General features: G+C 45.9%; 1 protein-coding gene across 8 annotated transcripts in view; it reads right to left on the bottom strand.

Annotated features, from left to right (window-relative positions):
• LOC105487081 (whirlin) overlaps nucleotides 1–18,295 on the bottom strand; it is a 102,671-nt gene that overhangs the window by 22,136 nt on the left and 62,240 nt on the right. For all 8 annotated transcript variants that reach the window (XM_011750386.3, XM_011750385.3, XM_071078232.1 and 5 more), the window contains 3 exons: nucleotides 2,387–2,589; nucleotides 1,173–1,209; nucleotides 520–732 (listed from right to left, as the gene is read on the bottom strand). In XM_011750386.3, the coding sequence (XP_011748688.2) occupies nucleotides 520–732; nucleotides 1,173–1,209; nucleotides 2,387–2,589 (453 nt within the window). The remainder of the gene's footprint in view (nucleotides 1–519; nucleotides 733–1,172; nucleotides 1,210–2,386; nucleotides 2,590–18,295) is intronic.

Raw genomic sequence — 18,295 nt, forward strand, 5'->3', positions numbered from 1 at the left:
CACCCAGAATACCCTTTCCAATACTCGTCTCCAAATCCTATTTCCTCTGTTAAGTCTTCCGAAACATAACCCTTCCCAGTGGATTTCACCACCTCTTCCTTTGTACACTTTCTGGACCTCAAACAGCTTGGAGCAGCGTTCTCAAAGCTGGTGGCACAGCACAGTCACCTGGAGGGCTTGTGAAGATGACTGACGGCTGGCTCCCATCCCCAGATATGAGGTGTTAACCAGCCTAGGATGGGGCCCGAGTGTCGCTTTTAAGAGCAATCCAGGTGATTCTATGCACTCAGCGTTGGAAGCCACTGCGACAGGGCCCCAATCACAGGGCGCTTTAAATGTCTGTTTCCCCCAGGAGTCTGTGAGCTTCCCAGGGGTGGGAGGCTGCCTCAGTCCCAGGTCTCTGCCCAGGGTTCAGTTCAGGCCTGACCCCTTGTAGGTTCTCAGCAAAGGAGCGGGGGCAGGGCAGGATGCAGAGCCCTGGAAACGCTGAAGCCAGTTGGGAGGCACGGTGCAGGTCACCTTGGCATGGGTGTTGAGCAGCTCGAACAGGGCCATGACGAGGGCCTCCACGGAGACGCTGCCGCCACGGTACTCATCCAGGTAGTAGGCCATGGTGGCGCGCTCCTGCTCGTTCAGCAGGTGCCGAGCCTGCTCCTCCAGCAGCACGCGTGTCTGGTTCCCCAGGCTGCTCAGGGTCACCTGGGAGCCGGCTGGGCCCTTGTAAAATCCTGGCTGCAAGACAGAAAGACAGAAGCCCAGGAATTCTGAGCTGTTGTAGAGCCGAGTGGCCATGCCACTCCCCCTCTGCCCTTCCATCCCGTCTAAGTGTGGTGTCTCATTTGTTACTCTCACTCATAACCCCCAGTACCTTGCCTTGATAGTACTATCTTTCTTAATTAGAATTTGTTTTGTCTTTACACCTCCTTCGCTGAGTATAACCTGCATGAGGGCAGGGACCTGGTCTGCTCTGTTCACTGCCATCAACCCTGGTGCCGGGGTGGTGCCCAGAACCTAGCAGTCAGTCATAGATAAGTGGGATGGGGGGTGGGCAGATAAGGGGCTGCCCAATCAGAATGAGGAAGTGTAAGCCACTCGGCACCCTCTGGCTGGCCAGACCTCCTCACTCAGGGAGCTGTGAGGAAGCAGAGGATACCCCTTAGAGGATGCCCTACCTTGTTTATTCCTTCTGTTGTGAGATCGCCAAGAAACCTGTGGGGAAAGACACACGTCTCCAGTTGTGCATCTGAGCAGATCAAATGGGCATGGGCAAGGGACAGGGTGACTCGGGGCAGGAAGAGCAAAGCTTCGAGAGAACCATACATCATGGCCGCCACTCACTGCCAGTTCAGTCTAGGGGCTACTCAGGGGTAAATGAAACTCTGGACAGACTGGCAGCTTCCAGTCTCCCAATCAGCAGTGTGGACGGCACCTCCAAAACCACCCAGGGTGGGCTCTTGAGTCGTTGCCAACCCCGCAGGACCAGGCAGGTAACACAAGGAGTGGAGGGAAGAAATAGTGATTGACTGGCAACCTCAGGGTCGGGCCAACCCTCAGGAGCTTAGGGGCCAGTGAACTGGAGATCCCAGATGCAACTTGCAGGTGCGGCTCAGCTCCAGCCCATGTGGGCTCAGGCTGCCAGACTTCCTGATTTTAAGAAGCATCCAGAAATCCAGTTTTTTTTTATAGAAAACCTGGTGTCTTTATAGATGTTGGCAGGTAACTTTAAAAATGTTTAATACTAATCAGGTGAAAGGAAGGGAAGGGGGAGACACACACACACACACACACACAGAGAGAGAGAGAGAGAGAGAGAGAGAGAGAGAGAGAGAGAGAGATGATCTGTGGTGTATTTGGCCAGGGGGCCACCGGGCTAAGATTTCTGATGAAGATCAAAAGGTGGCACATTACACTGTTGGCAACTATGCAGACACCTGGCAACTGGATCTTAGTTTATGACTTTAAGACCCTCTCACCCAGATTTCTTCATGGGATCCAGCCTGGTGGCCTCTGGCCAAATACACCCCAAAGCATCTCTCTCTTTCCCTCTCCCTCCCTTTCACCTGCACAGATAGATATGGGATGAGGGCAGGGTTATGGTCCCCACTTTTTAGATGAAGCAGTTAAGGTCTGAAGAATGAGTTAAGTAATTTGCCTGGGGACAAATAAAGAATGAGACAATTGGATGTGTATTTCAGCTTTCTGTGGGGAAACTGAGGCCAAGAGAGGAGAGGGATGTGCCCAGGTCATGCCCTGACAGTGGAGGGCCCTGGTGTGGGGACTGCAGGCTGAGAGGAGAGCCAGGGTGGTGGAGGGATGGGAAGTGGCTATCACTGGCTTTCAGAAATGGCCTGGGGTCTGGAGATCGGAGCGAGCAGAGTGGCCAGACCCTGCCGAGTTTGCCATGGTCTCCCCGATCCGGGAACTGGCGATCCACTTGGTCTCGTCCACAGTGGTGCGGGCGTGGGGCAGCCTCCCGACGTCCTTCACTGTCAGGATGAGGTGCCGAGATGACTTAAGCAGCCTGACCGCCTCGTCGTGTAGGATGTTGAGAAAGCTCCACCCATTCACTTCCAGAATCTGGTCCCCAACCTGCCAAGACCACCACACAACACAGTCACCTGGGCTGTTTGCAGGATTCACGCTAGGGACTTCACAGCCCAGATCCCAGTTCTCCTCTGGGCCAGCCTGCCAAGGAGGTCATCCAGGATCAGAGAGGATATGCGGATGCCTGAGGGTCACACAGCAAGTCAACAGCAGTGCTGGCCTTCTGATCCTGACCCAGAGTCCATGCTCTTGTCATTAAAAGGGGGCACATCCCCATGACTCAGCAATGGCTTTGAGGGGTGGGTGGGTCTACGATGACATTCCCAAGGGTCCCCTTACTAGAAACAACAGTCATCTCAGGGCCAAGGTGGGGGTGAAGCTGGGGTAGGATGAGGCAAGCCATGAAGGCGGACATCCGTAATTTCCCTCCTACATTTTTACATTGTTGAGGTTTTTACCTCAACCACGCATTCTTATATTACCTTAAAATGTAAACAACACTTTAATCTACTAAAAGAAAGAGCAATAAATGAGAAAACTAGCTTTCTGTTAAAGCAGTACATATGGCTTAGATTCTTACAAGCAGCAGCTTTATTTTGTAATTAAAAAAAATATTTCTGGCAGGTACAGTGGCTCATGCCTGTAATCCCAGAGCTTTGGAAGAATGAGGTGGGAGGACTGCTTAAGCCCAGTAGTTGCAGACCAGCCTGGGCAATAGTGAGACTATTTTTATTATTAAAAATAATAATAATAGCGAGGCACAGTGGTGTGTGCCTGTAGTCCTTAGCTACTCGGGAGTCTGAGGCAGGAGGATCGCTTGAGTCCAGGAGTTCGAGGCTGCTGTGAACTTTGATTGCACCACCATACTCCAGCCTGGACAACTGAGCAAGATCCTCTCTCTTAAAAAAATTACTTTTAATGAAGGAATTTAAAAATAGAGGCAAAAATAAAACTAACCTTCCAATAAAAACAAATATGTGACAAAAATAGAAGGGGCTGAAAGGGAAGATGCTGCAGGGTATGATGGGACCGCACCTTTAAACTCGGGGTTCCTTTCAGAAATGGGTCAACTGATGTCCAAGGATGGGAAAGGGCTGCCCAGGGTCACGTGCTACTAAGGCCTTGAAGGGCAGCCTCGTAATGCTGGTTATTTTTGGCTGTTTTTCTTTCTCCCCAGTTTCCCGGCCTGCTGAGAGCACATAATCAACTCCCCTAGGTTTAGCCAGCATTTTTCAAAGATTTGGAAAAGGTAAGACAAATGCGAGCTTGGGAGAAAAGAAGATGGGATGACAAAACTGAGTATCAAAACCCTGCTCCCCAGTTCCCTGCCTTTTCTTGAATGCCTCACCCCAGTTGGGAGTTTCCAGTATAGAAAGTGGTTACAAAGACAGACTTGACCTCTCCCCTCTGCACCGGCTTTGACATGCTCAGGGGAGGCTTGCTGCCTCTGCCTCCGTGACCCTAACAGAGTGGGGTCTGTGCTGCATTTCAAGCATTCACTACCATTTACTGCATGCCTACTGTGCGCTGGGATGCTTGCACTGAGCAGGATAACCTGTTCCTGTTCCATTTAGCTCACGATCAAGGGTGAGCTCAGCTTTGTGTGATGACTGAGTTTCCCCTCAGCCTCTCCACACTGTCTCCCCAGGGCCCAGCACACAGTAGGAATTCAATTAAAAAGATCATCAGATGAGGCCGGGCATTGCGGCTCATGCCTGTAATTCCAGCACTTTGGGAGGCTGAGGTGGGCAGATCACTTGAGGTCAGGAGTTCGAGACCAGCCTGGCCAACATGGCAAAACGCCATCTCTACTAAAAGTACAAAAATTAGCCCAGCGAGGTGGTGCGCCTGTAGTCCCAGCTGCTCGGGAGGCTGAGGCGGGAGGATCGCTTGAACCTCGGAGGCAGAGACTGCAGTGAGCCGACATTGTGCCACTGCACTCCAGCCTGGCTGGGTGACAGAGCAAGACTCTGTCTTAAAAAAAAAAAAATCAGATTAATAAAAAGACACGCATTTCCGTCCATCCCAACTCTAGGACCATCTCTTCTGCAGCTCAGAGATGTACATTACACCAGCCTTCTTTGTCTCTTTATGTGTTTTCTCCTTATCACCAACATCCTATACAGTAGGTATCATGGCTCTCCATTTCACTAGAGAGGAAACTGAGGCTCAGAAAGGTTAAGCACATAGTTTGTGGTCACAGTGCTACTGAAAAGGAGTGCGGATTTGCACACCCAGGTCAGGCCAGCCCCAAGGCCCCTCTGCTTTCTACTACTGGGCTGCTGCCCGGAGCGCTGTTTGGGGACCATGTGATATCGCTTCAAATCCAGCGTGTCCAAAGCTACTGCGCTGTCATCCTTTCCCTGCCTGTAGCAGCCAGATCTGAAAACTTCATCCCATCATCAACTCCACCTTTACCCCCCTGAGCAGATCCTTCAGCAAACCCCGTCCTCCACCCCCATCAGCCCCCTGACCTGGGTTCCTACCTGCTCCCTCCCACATTCCCGAGCTGGCATCCTCCTCACTGTGCATTTACATCTAAACTGGCCACAGACATAGTACCAGATTAATTTCCTTTTTTTTTTTTTTCTTGGAGACTGAGTCTCCCTCTGTTACCAGGCTGGAGTGCAGTGGCGCAATCTTGGCTCACTGCAACCTCCACCTCCTGGGTTCAAGCAATTCTCCTGCCTCAGCTTCCTGAGTAGCTGGGACTACAGGCGCATACCACCACGCCCAGCTAACTTTTTGTATTTTAGCAGAGACGGGGTTTTGCCATGTTGCCCAGACTGGTCTCAAACTCCTGTGCTCAGGCGATCCACCTGGTTGGCCTCCCAAAGTGCTGGGATTACAGGCGTGAGCCACCGTGCCCCACTAGTGTCAGATTAATTTCATCAACTTTTTGTTTTGATGACATCTCTCCCTGCTTAAACACCTCTCATGACCCCTCACAGTCTAGAAGGAAGCAAAGCAAAGCACTATGATTAAGGGTTTCAAAGACAATCAGACCTGGGTTCAAATCCTAACTCTACCACAAGGCCCCACAAAACCCACAATAGCTTTTGTGCCTCACTTTCATTGGGAGTAAAAAGGGAGTCCTAGCCCAGGGTTGTCCTTCTCCAAATATTTATAGTCAGCAGCATCTCAATGCCACATGCTTTCACAATGTCCCCAGCAATATCTGCAATTCTCTTTCTCCCTTTCTATGTCTCTGAGCTCCCTGGTTGAGAAGCCAGGGCCCTTGAGAACTTAGGCAACCCCGGTTGGTCTCCCCGTAAAGAGCTTGAGACAAGACCCAACACCTGGCTCAGGGCTTGGTACCCAGCAGGCACTCAGTCAGTGCTTATGCATGCAGGTGTGGATACTCCCCATCCCTATCTCACCTCTGCAGTTCCCTCCTCCCCTCTCTCTCCCAGCTGGCTTTCTCTGATGCTAAGAGGCAGAGCTGTGCAGCTCTCCCAGGTACTCAGGCCTCACTGTGAGGAGAAACTCGTTCCTGCTGGGCTCGCTGGCACCCAACTTGCTAAACCACCTCCCCATGTGGCAGCTCCACCTCTCATCTCTGCCGGGCAGGAATCTTCTCCACTTCCACCTGCTGCTCTGAGCTGGAGCTGGCTGCACTCTTCATCGCGGAAGTGCTTTGTTTCCTTAAGTATCCCGCTCAATAGCTTTTGCTTTCATTGCGCTAAGGGAATCAATTTTAATCTTTCCTTTAACATACTTTATTTCATCCCTGCAGTTTAATTAAAGGAACTGGCATCCAAGAGACCAGCTATGTAAGGGCATCCTTCTGTACGTAAGCCTCTTCCTATGGGTCCAGGCCAGGAGGGCAGTGAGGGGAGGTGACAACTCAATTCCATGAGCATCGACCTGGCCTTCTATGAGGCTGGGGGAAGATTGCTGGATAAAATATAGCATGCCCAGTTAAACTTGAATTTCAGATAAACAAATGCTTTAAAAATATATGTATGTCCCAAATATTGCATAGGGCATATATATACTGAAAACATTTTATTCATTGTTTATCTGCACTCAAATTTAAATGAGCATCCTGTATTTTTATTACTGAAAATCTAGCCACCCTGGGGTGGAGTTATCAGTCACTTCTGGGGCCTGTGGCTCTTGAGGGGGCTGATTTAGTGTTGTGGCTTCCAAACTTAGGTCACTTCCCTCACCCTGAGCCTGGCACCTGGCACTTATGCAACCTGAGTCCCGGGAATTACCCAGCATCCCACTTACTTCAGCCTCATCCTAGGCGTTAATAAGCGTGAAATCCCAGGTTGGCTGTGCTAGTCATATTGTCCTCATGCCTGTTAAGTAAATACCTCCCTACCAGATTTGAAGAGGCAGCATGGATTCCTGTGCAATCCGGCTAGGGAACGGCTGTGAAATGGGAGTCACACTTGGGAAACCCTGATGTACTGGGGCATGTAAGCCCATCTTCCCAGTCTCTTTTCAATCCTCTCCTGTTTCTTCTTCCTCCAGAGCCTGTGTTCAAACCAAAGTGCTAGGTGGGACCGGCTTCAGGGTCTCCACGGGGCCCTCCGCAGCATCTGAGTTGGTTTTGAGTGGCTCCCATTTCTCTGTGTCCAGCTCGCTCCCTTTTCCTCTACTTGTTGGAAAGCTTCCCCGGGTCTAGGAGCCCTGTCAGAAGAGCAGTCTACATGCTCACTGTGATGTAGAGTCCACAAACCATTTTCAACCAAGTCTGGTGTCTTCCCTGCTGCTAGTGTCCTAGTGTCACCCCATGTGGCCAGTGGAGTGTGGAGTCCCATCCCTACACTGCAGCCTCTAGTTTTAAAGCCAGGCAACCATGACATAGCAGCTGAGTGGTCCCACACAGCTCTCAAGTACAACCTGAGTCTCAGTTTTGTCATCTGTAAGATGGGCATGATACTACCACCAGTTCCCAGGTAGCTGTGAGAATCAAATGGGACCACCCTGCACAGAGCCTGAGACACGTGAGGCTCTCCATGGCTTCTCATGCGCTTCTCTTCCAAATGGAGGAGACAGGTTCAGAAATGTTGAGCGACTTGCTCAAGGTCACTGGTCGTACTGGAAGTAAACAAATGAACCAGCCTTTGAGCCCAATCTTCTCATCTTCTTCCTACCACCCTATGCCACCTTCATCCCAGCACAGCACTGGCATGCGGGAGATGCTTAGGAAACGGTGAACAGATGGGGGAACCTGGCCTTCCTCCTCTCTTGGTCTCACTTCTGTTTGCTTCCCCTTTCCCTTTGGTTGGTGTGATGTGAATTTGGAGGCAGCATGTTTAAAGATCTTACTCTCACTCTTTCCCAAAGAAAACTAAGAGCTCTGTTTGTTTGTTCATTGCAATGTGGCTTTTTCCTACCCACCGAAGCCAACTCAGAGTTAGACGGCACAGGAAAATAAAACAGAAAATAGAGGCAAAGATGCTGTATCCATCGGGGCCTTCCAAGGCGTCTCTTATAGATGCAGAGACCAAGGCCCAGAAAGCACAGGGACATGTCTAGGGCCACAAAACGAGGCAACGGCAAAGCCCAGACCCTGGGACAAACCGTGGAAACACTCACATCCCTCCACCAGAGCTCACTGGGACAGGACGTGCTGGAAATAGGAGAGACAGGTGCCAAGTGTGATCGAGTGTCTAATATTGCTCAGCTTGCTTGCAGGGCACTGATGAGGAGGACACGGAAGGATAAATGAATAAAGGCAGCTTTATTTTATTTGTCACCATGGGCATCCTATTTGTCACCACTGATGGAGGAGTGAAGGGTGGACCATGGAATGCCCTTCATTTTAAGGCAGAGGAAAGACTCCTCCATCATCCACAGCCCACTGAGCGACTGGCTCATGTTCAGACGCTCTGAGAAGAGCACGGTGGGGCTTCGATAAGGACAGGATACTGATTTCCCTGAAATTGGCCAACCACCAGGAAGCAGAGAATTCACTTCCCTTAGGTCTGGGGCAGGTGCAGGAGCCCCCAGGAGGAGAGGAGGCCCTTGGAACAGCAGAAACACTCAGTAGACCTCGCTGAGTTAACAGTCCCCTCTTAGTCTCTAAGAGACCTGAGGAAAATAATTTCATTGTTCTAAGCCTTCCTTCCCAAAATGGGAACAAGACCACTAACAGCTAGTGTGTTGCGCAAAGTACGCCAGTGGCCATCTGGTGTGTGTTTCTGAGCACAGACCCAGGAGTCTCTGACTAATTCTACACTCTGCCACTTACTCACTGTGTGACCTTGGGTAATTGACTTCACTTCTCTGTGCCTCAGTTACCTCCTCTGGAAAATGGAGATAACATCAGTACCTGATTGATAAATGAGTTAATACATTCCCCAGTGTATTGCCAACACTTAAAACACGGTCTGGCACATAATAGGTGCTCAATAAATATTTACCGAATGAACAAGTATGAAGCACATAAACAAGTAGCTAACATACAGCAACTGCATGGGTCTCCACGGGGTCACAATGCAATAAATGCATTTTTGAAAGTCATGCTTATCTCTGAATTCACCAATTGATCACTCACCAACCAAATCAAGCAATTCTACCTCTAGAGTGTCTCTCAGTGCCACCCCCTACCTTTCCACCTACCTTCCCCAGGGCCCTGCCTTTGGCTTCCACTGACCCACACACGTTGGCCACACCCATGAAGCTCATATCGTTAACCCCATTTTACAGATGAGGAAGCTGAGGACAGGAAGTAGAGTAACAAGAGCTGGGATCTGGCCTTCATTCTACCAGCCAGCAAGGCCCCTGCACAAACCAATACCACCCTCTCCTTTAAGAAAAGTTAACCTGCCCTTCTTGTACTTCTTACCCCTCCCAGCCTGGGCTTTAAGCCATGCACTCAGTAGGTGCTGTATTCATGCCCGATGAAGGGAACTGGCAGGAAGAACCTGTGGCGGAATGGCAATAGCTTCAAGCTCCCTCGCCAGAAGTTGTTAGGAGAGAAGCCTGCCAACAACCTGATCCCCAGGCTGAGCTGGGAGACGGGAATCCATCCTCCCAGGCCGCGTGCACCTGCACCAGCCACGCTGGGAAGGCCTGAAAGAAGCCGATTTCAGATTGCCTTCAGCACCCTCCCAAGTCTATGTTAAAACGGATCTTGCGGCTTCAAGGGAGGACCCTGTTGACTGCAGCATTATCACAAGGAAAATTCAAATTCTATTAAAGAGTTTTATTGCAATTATGAATCTTTAATAGTTTTCCATGTCAGGTATAAAACTTTAATGGGCTGTTTTTTTTTCTTTCATTACAAGTGAGCAATGCAGTTTTAATGAGACATTAGTTTTTCCCAACAGTTCAGAAGTCAGTAAACCTTGTCCATATTTTGAAAAAGAAAATAAAAAGATGCAGGTAATCACGAAGAAGGTTCCTGGAGCAAGCTCGGTATGGGCTGGGTCTGGGTGAGCTCTACACCCAACCCTCTCTGGTTTAGAGCTCTCACAAGGCAGAACCTAACCAAAAACCCTGTGGATGGACCCGGCAAGGCTAAGGCACACTGACTCCCAATATGGTCCATGCTTCCTTCTAGTTCCCTCTTCTGACACTGGCAGATCCGTTGTCAGTACCTGCTTACTGTATTCACCACACAGGCAGCTTCAATGAAGGCCTGCTCTAGCCCAGCCATCAATCAAAACTGAGGCCAGAAAGGGAAAAGAACTTGCCCAAGGTCAAACCCGAGTTCTTCCCACAGGAAAATCTGGCTTCCAAAGTAAACTTAGAGAAACTACAGAGGTGAAACACAGAAAGAATAACAACTACCAACCTCCAAGTGCCTCACTTAGGCCAGCTATCTTGTACAGTTTAGCTCTGAACTTAATAGGCACCACCTGAGACATGGAAGGGTCCGTGTTTCATAGATGACAGCAGTGAGGCTCAGAGAGGTGAAGTTACTAGCCCAAGGACACCCAGCAAGGAAGTAGCAGAGCAGGATTTGAAGCCAAACCAATTGCTATTCTGAGACCCAGACCTGCAGTAATGGAAATGTTCTATAACTAGGTTGTCCAAGAGATTAGCAACTACTATTTAAATTTATAATAAAATTAAAAATTCACTCCCCCAGTCACACAAGTTCCATTTCACTAGCCACATGTGTCTAATGGCGACCATCCTGAACAAGCCTAAACACAGCCCCAGATCAAACCCCTGACCTTCTCCAATTCTTTCCTCCAAGCCTGGTCCTTCTCCAGGGCTCCTCATCTCATTGCTCAATCCTAAAATTCCAAACCCACTGGATCCATCATCAGCCCAATGGATTTTACCTTCCCTTCCAAAAGAACCCTCCACCTTCACTAACTCCACTCGGATCCCAGCCATCCTCGTCTCTCACCTGGATCATTACCGCAGCCTCCTAAGTGGAGTCCCTGCTTCCACTCTCACCACCCTGCCCAATACTTTCCTTATGCAGAAGACAGATTCATTTAAACTGCAAATCTGATCTTGTCACACCCTCCTTTAAAATTCCCCAGTAGCTTTCAAGCTCCTCTACCTAGCCTGAAAGGGGCCTTAGCTTCCCAACCCATCTCACACCTCCCTCCCCCACTGCTTTTTTTCCAATCCATCCATACTTGCCATCTCTCAGTTCACTCAACAGATGGAGCCCTTTCCCCACTCCAGACCTCGGCACACGCTGTTCCTCTGCCCAAAACATATTTCCCTTCATTCCTCACCTGGATAACGCCTACTGAACGTTCAGGTCTTGGCTCAAATGACACCTCCTCCAAGAAGCCTTCTCCAACTCCAAGGCAGGTATCACTAATCCCCCTCGCCCAGAGCACCCTGCAGCACTCCCCACAGTTTGAGATCGTGCTAGACTACAGGCAGAGAGTTCAAAGTCAGTGTGCTGCACCCCTCTTGAATGGCACATGGGAAGCACCTGACAAATACTTGACGGAATCCATGAATGAATGAATAAACAATTAAATCAATGGATGAGCAGGCGTACAAACAAGCTAGTCCCCTCCCCATTCTGGTTCCTGCAGACAGGCCAGAGACATTTTCCATTTATGTAAAGGTTGCATTTGACAAGGCCAGGGCATGTAGGGAGGCTGGGTACATGCAGTCCAGCTCTATAGGCTGCAGCAGGGAAGGAGCATTTGATTTTTACGATCAAAGGGAAGACAGAGAAGTAAAAACACAAATCGGTTTTGTTTTTGCTGGAATCACACTCTGGGAAATGGTGTACATTTAATCCAGCCCCTCATTCTGGAAGAAAGAAAATTAAGGTGAGAGGTAGAGGAGGGGTGTCACAGGTCCAAGGCTCCCTGGGCAGCTGGGGCAAAGCTGGCCCAGAACCCAGTCTACCACCTGCTTCAAGCTGCTCTGCAGACCTGCAAGAATCAAGTTCTTAAGCTCGGGTCCACAGCCTTCACAGACACAAACAGTGACCAGTTGGAAGATAGGATGGAAGGAAGGGGAAACCTCATTTATAGTAGCAACAGAAGAGAAAAAACTACCAAGGAATAAACTTAACAAGAAATGTACAACACCTATATGAAGAAAACTTCACACACTCCTAAAACACTCTAAATGACTCAACAAATAAAATATCCCCTTTTCTTGGAAAGGGTTCGGCATTATCCAGACATTGGCTCTCTCTCAGCTCACTTACGTACTTAACATTATCCCAACAAAAACATCAACGAGCTTTTGTTAGAAAAGTCAGTAAAAATTCATGGGGAAAAATAAAATTGCACAGGGAAGAGCCTTCGATGCATACTGCTAAGAGGAGGAAGCCAGTCTGAAAAAGCTACACACTGCATGGTTCCAACTATGTGATATTCTGAAACAGGCAAACTGATAGAGACACTGTAAAGATTAGTGGTTGCCTGAGGCTGAGGGAAGGATGAGAAGAAGAGCACAGATGATTTTTAGAGGGGTGACACTCTTCTGTATGACACTATACTGTTTGATACATGACACTATGTATCAATCAAAATCCACGGAACTGTGAACTCTTACATAAAGTATGGACTAATAAAAATATTATCGATATTGGCTTATCAACTATAACAAATGTACCTCTTGTACACTAACACGAAATGTTAATAATAGGGGAGAATGTATTTGGGAAGGGTTGGGGCAGAGGAGGTATAATGGGAACTCTGTAGTTCCCACTCAATTTTTCTGTAAACCTAAAACTGCTCTAAAAAAATAAATCTATTGGTCAGGCGCAATGGCTCACGCCTGTAATCCCAGCACCTTGCGGGGCCAAAGTGGGTGGATCACCTGAGATCAGGAGTTCAAGACCAGCATGGCCAACACGGTGAAACCCCGTCTCTACCAAAAATACAAAAATTAGCTGGGCATGGTGGTAGGCGCCTGTAATCCCAGCTACTTGGGAGGTGGAGGCAATGGCTTGAACCTGGGAGGCAGAGGCTGTAGTGAGCCAAGACTGCGCCACTGCACTGCAGCCTGGGCGACAGGGTGAGACTCCATCTCAAAACTAATAAACAAATTAAATAAATCTATTAATTTTAAAACATAAAATAATTTTATTATTTAAATATAATAAAAAATAAAAAAAACTTTTTGTTATTTAAAAATAAAAACAATTGTTTTAAAATCTAAAAGTATAAAATGCAAGAATGGCTATGAAAAACCCTGATACAGAAAAGCTACTAGAGAAGCTACCAGGCACTAAAGCCTGCTCTAAATCCTCCGTAATTACACCAGTGTAGCACTGACTCATGAGTAGACAGACAGACGGCGAAACAGACTAGAAATAGGCCCAAGGACACACAAAATTTTAGTGTACGATAAAGGTGGCACTACAAATCACTGTGACAAAGACAGACTTTTTAATACACAGTAGTAGGATAAATGGGTAGCTATTTAGAAAAAGATAAAATATATCATACCCTCCATAAGACTAAATGCCAAACAGATCAGAGGTCTAAAGGAAAAAATGTATTTATAGGCATTAAGAGAAAAAATAGGTAAGTTCATCTATACCTTGGACATAAGGAAACATGTAATCTGACTCAAATTCAACAAAAGAAAGGATTAATTAGATATAAAATATATAAAACTTTTGTATTAAAAACTCTATAAGCAAAGTCAAAAGAAAATGACAACCAGCATGTTATGGGCTGAATGTTTGTGTTCCCCCAAAATTCCTACCCTAACCCTGAATCTGATCGTATTTGAAGATAGGGAGGTAAATACAGTTACCGTCTAATCCAATGGTGGGGTCCTAATCCAATAGGGTTGGTGCCCTTTTAAGAAGATGAAGAGACACCTGAGTCCTTTCTTGGCCCTGTGAGGACATGGTAAGAAGGCAAGCCATGAAGATAGCCCCTACCAGGAACTGAACTGGCCAACACCTTGACCCTGGCCTTCCCAGCCTACAAAAGTCCTATTGTTTAAGCCACCTTGTCTTTGGTATTTCAGTCAGCCTAAGCTGACTAAGACACATGGAGAGAACACTTGCAATATATACCACAGATAAAGAGCCAGTTAGCTCTAATATTTAAGGAATTCTTAAGTTTTAGGGGAAAAAAGATCCAAAATCCTGAGAGCAAAAGGATAATAAAAGACATGAACAAGTTACAAAAAAGACATTATAAATGGCCATTAAATATATGAAAAGATGTTCAACTTCACCCATAATAAGAAAATTGCACAGCCTGGGGAATATGGTGAAACCCCATCTCTACAAAAAATACAAAAAATTAGCCAGGTGTGATGGTGCATGCCTGTAGTCGCAGTTACTTGGGAGGCTGAAATGAGAGGATCACTCTAGCCTGGGAGGCGAAGGTTGCAGTGAGCCGAGATCATGCCATTGCACTCCAGTCTGGGTGACAGATTGAGATCCTGTCTCAAAAAAGAAAAAAAAAATTGCAAAATAAAGCTACATCAAGATACCATTTCTTACCTATCAGACTGAGAAAAAAATTTAAAACTTTACAGTGACTGTCAGCTATGGAAAAACAGGCACACTTTTACACAGCTGGTGGGAATTCAGGATGGTCCAACACTTAACGGAATCCTACTTTTTTTTTTCGAGACGGAGTCTCGCTCTGTTGCACAGGCTGGAGTGCAGTAGTATGATCTCGACTCAATGCAAGCTCCGCCTCCTGGGTTCACACCATTCTCCTGCCTTAGCCTCCTGAGTAGCGGGGACTACAGGTGCCCGCCACCACGCCCGGCTAATTTTTTGTATTTTTTAGGAGAGACGAGGTTTCACTGTGTTATCCAGGATGGTCTCGATCTCCTGACCTCGTGATCCACCTGCTTCGGCCTCCCAAAGTGCTGGGATTACAGGCATGAGCCATTGCGCCCAGTCAACAGAATCCCACTTTCAAAAATTTACCCTGAAGATATAGTTCCCAAAGTAATAAAATACATATGCACACAGTTACTCACTGAAGCACTGTTTGTGATTGTAAAACACTGACAATAGCCTAAATGTCCATACAGAGGAGGACGGTTGGATGAAGTATGGTATAGCCACACAGCAGAGTACACATGGCTGTCAAAAAGAATGACAAAGACCTCTGTGCACTGACATAACATTTCCAGGATATTGTGCAATTAAGTGCAAAAGAATATCTATAGCCTGCTATCTTTTATAGAAGAAAGAAAGCTTATAGATATAAATCTACTTATTTTTGCAAAAAGAAACAAGAGGAATAAACCAAAAACTTATTTGGGTGCCTTTAACGAGTGGGTGAAAATGGGTAGAAGAGACGTGGGGAGTCATACTCTGAGTGCACCTTTTTGTATAGTTTTGATGCTTTAGCACTCAGAAAGTAAAATTAAATCAATAAAGACAAGGGGAAACCCTATTCGATGCCAGCAAAAACAAATGAACCTCGTTCATATGAATAACATAATTCAGCTGAAGCAGGAAGCAAAATAACTAACCAAAGTAACAGAGTACTTTGACTATAAACCCTCAGTTTAAGGACAAAATAAACTGCAAACAAATCAGAAGCTCTACTTCACATGGCAATTCTGAAACTACTTTTGTGTCTTGTAAAATTGGGCAAATGGGTAAACATTTAAGGTAGGATCTTGATTTCTCACTGTTGAAGAAATGGGAGAAGCTAGGAAGAACTACGTAATGTTGCCTAGAAGAGGAGGTATCAGTATGAGTGAACTCATGTTTTAGACAAATACTGAAATATCTATATTTCATGTATATCTCTATGTACACACATACATACAGATATATGTATGTACACACATGTATACAGATATATGTATACACACATGTATGAATATGAGTGTGTATTATATGTATACAGTTGACCCTTGAACAATATGGGTTTAAGCTGTGTAGGTACACTCACATGCAGATTCTTAAATATATTGGAATCTTTGGAGATTTGTGACAATTTGGAAAAACAGATGAGCCGTGTAGCCTAGAAATACTGAGAAAATTAAGAAAAAGGTATGTTATGAATGCATAAAATACATGTAGATAGTCTACTTTATCATTTACCATCATAAAATATACACAAATCTATTATATTTATTTATTTATTTATTTATTTATTTATTGAGACCTCTGGAGTCTCTCTGCCGCCTAGGCTCCAGTGCAGTGGTCTGATCTCAGCTCATTACAACCTCCATCTCCTCAGTTCAAGCGATTCTCCTGCCTCAGCCTCCCAGCTAGCTGGGATTACAGGCATGCGCCAACATGCCTGGCTAATTTTTGTATTTTTAGTAGAGACAGGGTTTTACCATGTCGGCCAGGCTGGTCTTGAACTCCTGACCTCAAGTGATCCGCCCACTTTGGCTTCCCAAAGTGCTGGGATTACAGGCCTGAACCACCGCACCCAGCCACAAATCTATTATTTTTTAAAGTCAAAAAGAAATTTTTTTTGAGATTTAGTCTCACAATGTTGCCCAGGCTCAGTGCAGTGATGCAATCTTGGCTCACTGCAACCTCTGCCTCCTGGGTTCAAGTGATTCTTCTGCCTTAGCATCTCGAGTAGCGGGGACTACAGGCATGCACCACCATACCCAGCTAATTTTTTTGTATTTTTAGTAGAGATGGGGTTTCACCATGTTGGCCAGGCTGGTCTCAAACTGAGATTACAGGTGCCAATCACCCCGCCCGACCTAAAAAATTAAGATTTATCAAAACTCACATACACAAACACTTGCAGATAATACATGGCACCATTCCCAGTCAAGAGAAATATAAACAAACAAAAAGCTGCAGTATTAAATCATAACTGCATAAAATTTACAGAAGTACACATGGTAGTACTGTAATAATCTCATAGCCACCTTCTGTTACTAGTTCAGTGTGCTCAAGTTTTGAAAGTATCAGCTTAAAACGCCATGTGCTGCTCATCATCTCTGCATGAGCAGTCTGTCTCTACAGTAAATTGCATATCATAGTAAAAAGTGGTCTCTTGTGGCTCTCCTATATTTTTCAACATATCTTGTGCACTACCATAAAGCTTGAATAACATAGGACCCCCTAGGAAGTGCCACTAGTGATGCTGGAAGTGCTCCCAAGAAGCAGAGAAAGTCATAATATTATAAGAAAAAGTTGCATTGCTTAATATGTGCCACAGATTGAGGTCTGCAGCTATACTCGACCACCATTTCAGACAGATGATTCATCTTGTAAACAGACGATGTAAACTTATGGAATCAATACATTCAGTAAGTCACTATAAATGTATTTTCTCTTCCTTATGATTGTCTTCATAACATTTTCTTTTTCTAGCTTTATTGTAAGAATATGGTATATAAATATATAACATACAAAATATGTGTTAATTGACTATTGGTAAGGCTTCAGGTCAATAGTAGACTATCAATAGTTAAGTTTTTGGAGAATCAAAAGTTATATGTGAATTTCAACTGTGTGGGAAGGTTGGCACCTCTAAGCCCTGCATTGTTTAAGGGGTGACTGTGCATACAAATGCAGGCATGTATATTTCCTAGCTTTGTCCACTAAAAGGTCTGTTAGTCATGACACCTCAGTAGCAATAAACTCATCTAGCCCCCAGACCTTGATATCTAAATGCCATTCCCCACTGCGAGAAATCATGGCCTAGTGGAGAATGGCTGGTTTCAAGGCTGGGCAGGAAAAGTACAAGATGAGCCTGAACCATCTTCTTGAGCCAGAAAGTAAGGAAATTCTCTAAGAATGACAGATGCATGTCAAATGGACACAGAAGCCAGGCTGAAGGTTCTGCCATACCCAAATCTGGGACACTCTAAGTATCAAAGTAAATAATGCCAATAATAAATAACAAAGTAAGAAAGCATGAATCCATATTTATACTTATAAATAAATAAATCACAGGATAAAGCTCCTCTATACAGTAAAATACCAAGTGAGGTTTTAAAAATTTTGCAAAACAACTGAATCAGGCAAAACTAGTAGGTAAATTTTGACACAGAACAGAATATTTACAGTCTCAAAATATCACCTGAAAATATGTTATTTATTATAAAAGGAAAAACAGTACAGAAACCTGGCAGACATTACTTACCCAAGTGATCAGGGTTACCCTCACTAATAACGGGACAAACTGACATCACAGGACCCACCAAGGACCTGACATCACAGCTAGCATGATCCTGCCAAAATGCATAACCTAATCCAATCATAGGAACCATAAGACATCCCAAATAGAGAAACATTCTACAAAATAATGAGCCAGAATGTTTCAAAAATATCAATGTCATAGGAAGATAAAGAAAGGCTGAGGAACTGTTCCAAATTAAATGAAACTAAACAATCATAAAAACAAAATGCAACACGTGATCCTGGGTTGGCTCCTGGACT

Source organism: Macaca nemestrina, chromosome 14, assembly GCF_043159975.1.
Source record: "Macaca nemestrina isolate mMacNem1 chromosome 14, mMacNem.hap1, whole genome shotgun sequence".
Lineage (NCBI taxonomy): Eukaryota > Metazoa > Chordata > Mammalia > Primates > Cercopithecidae > Macaca > Macaca nemestrina.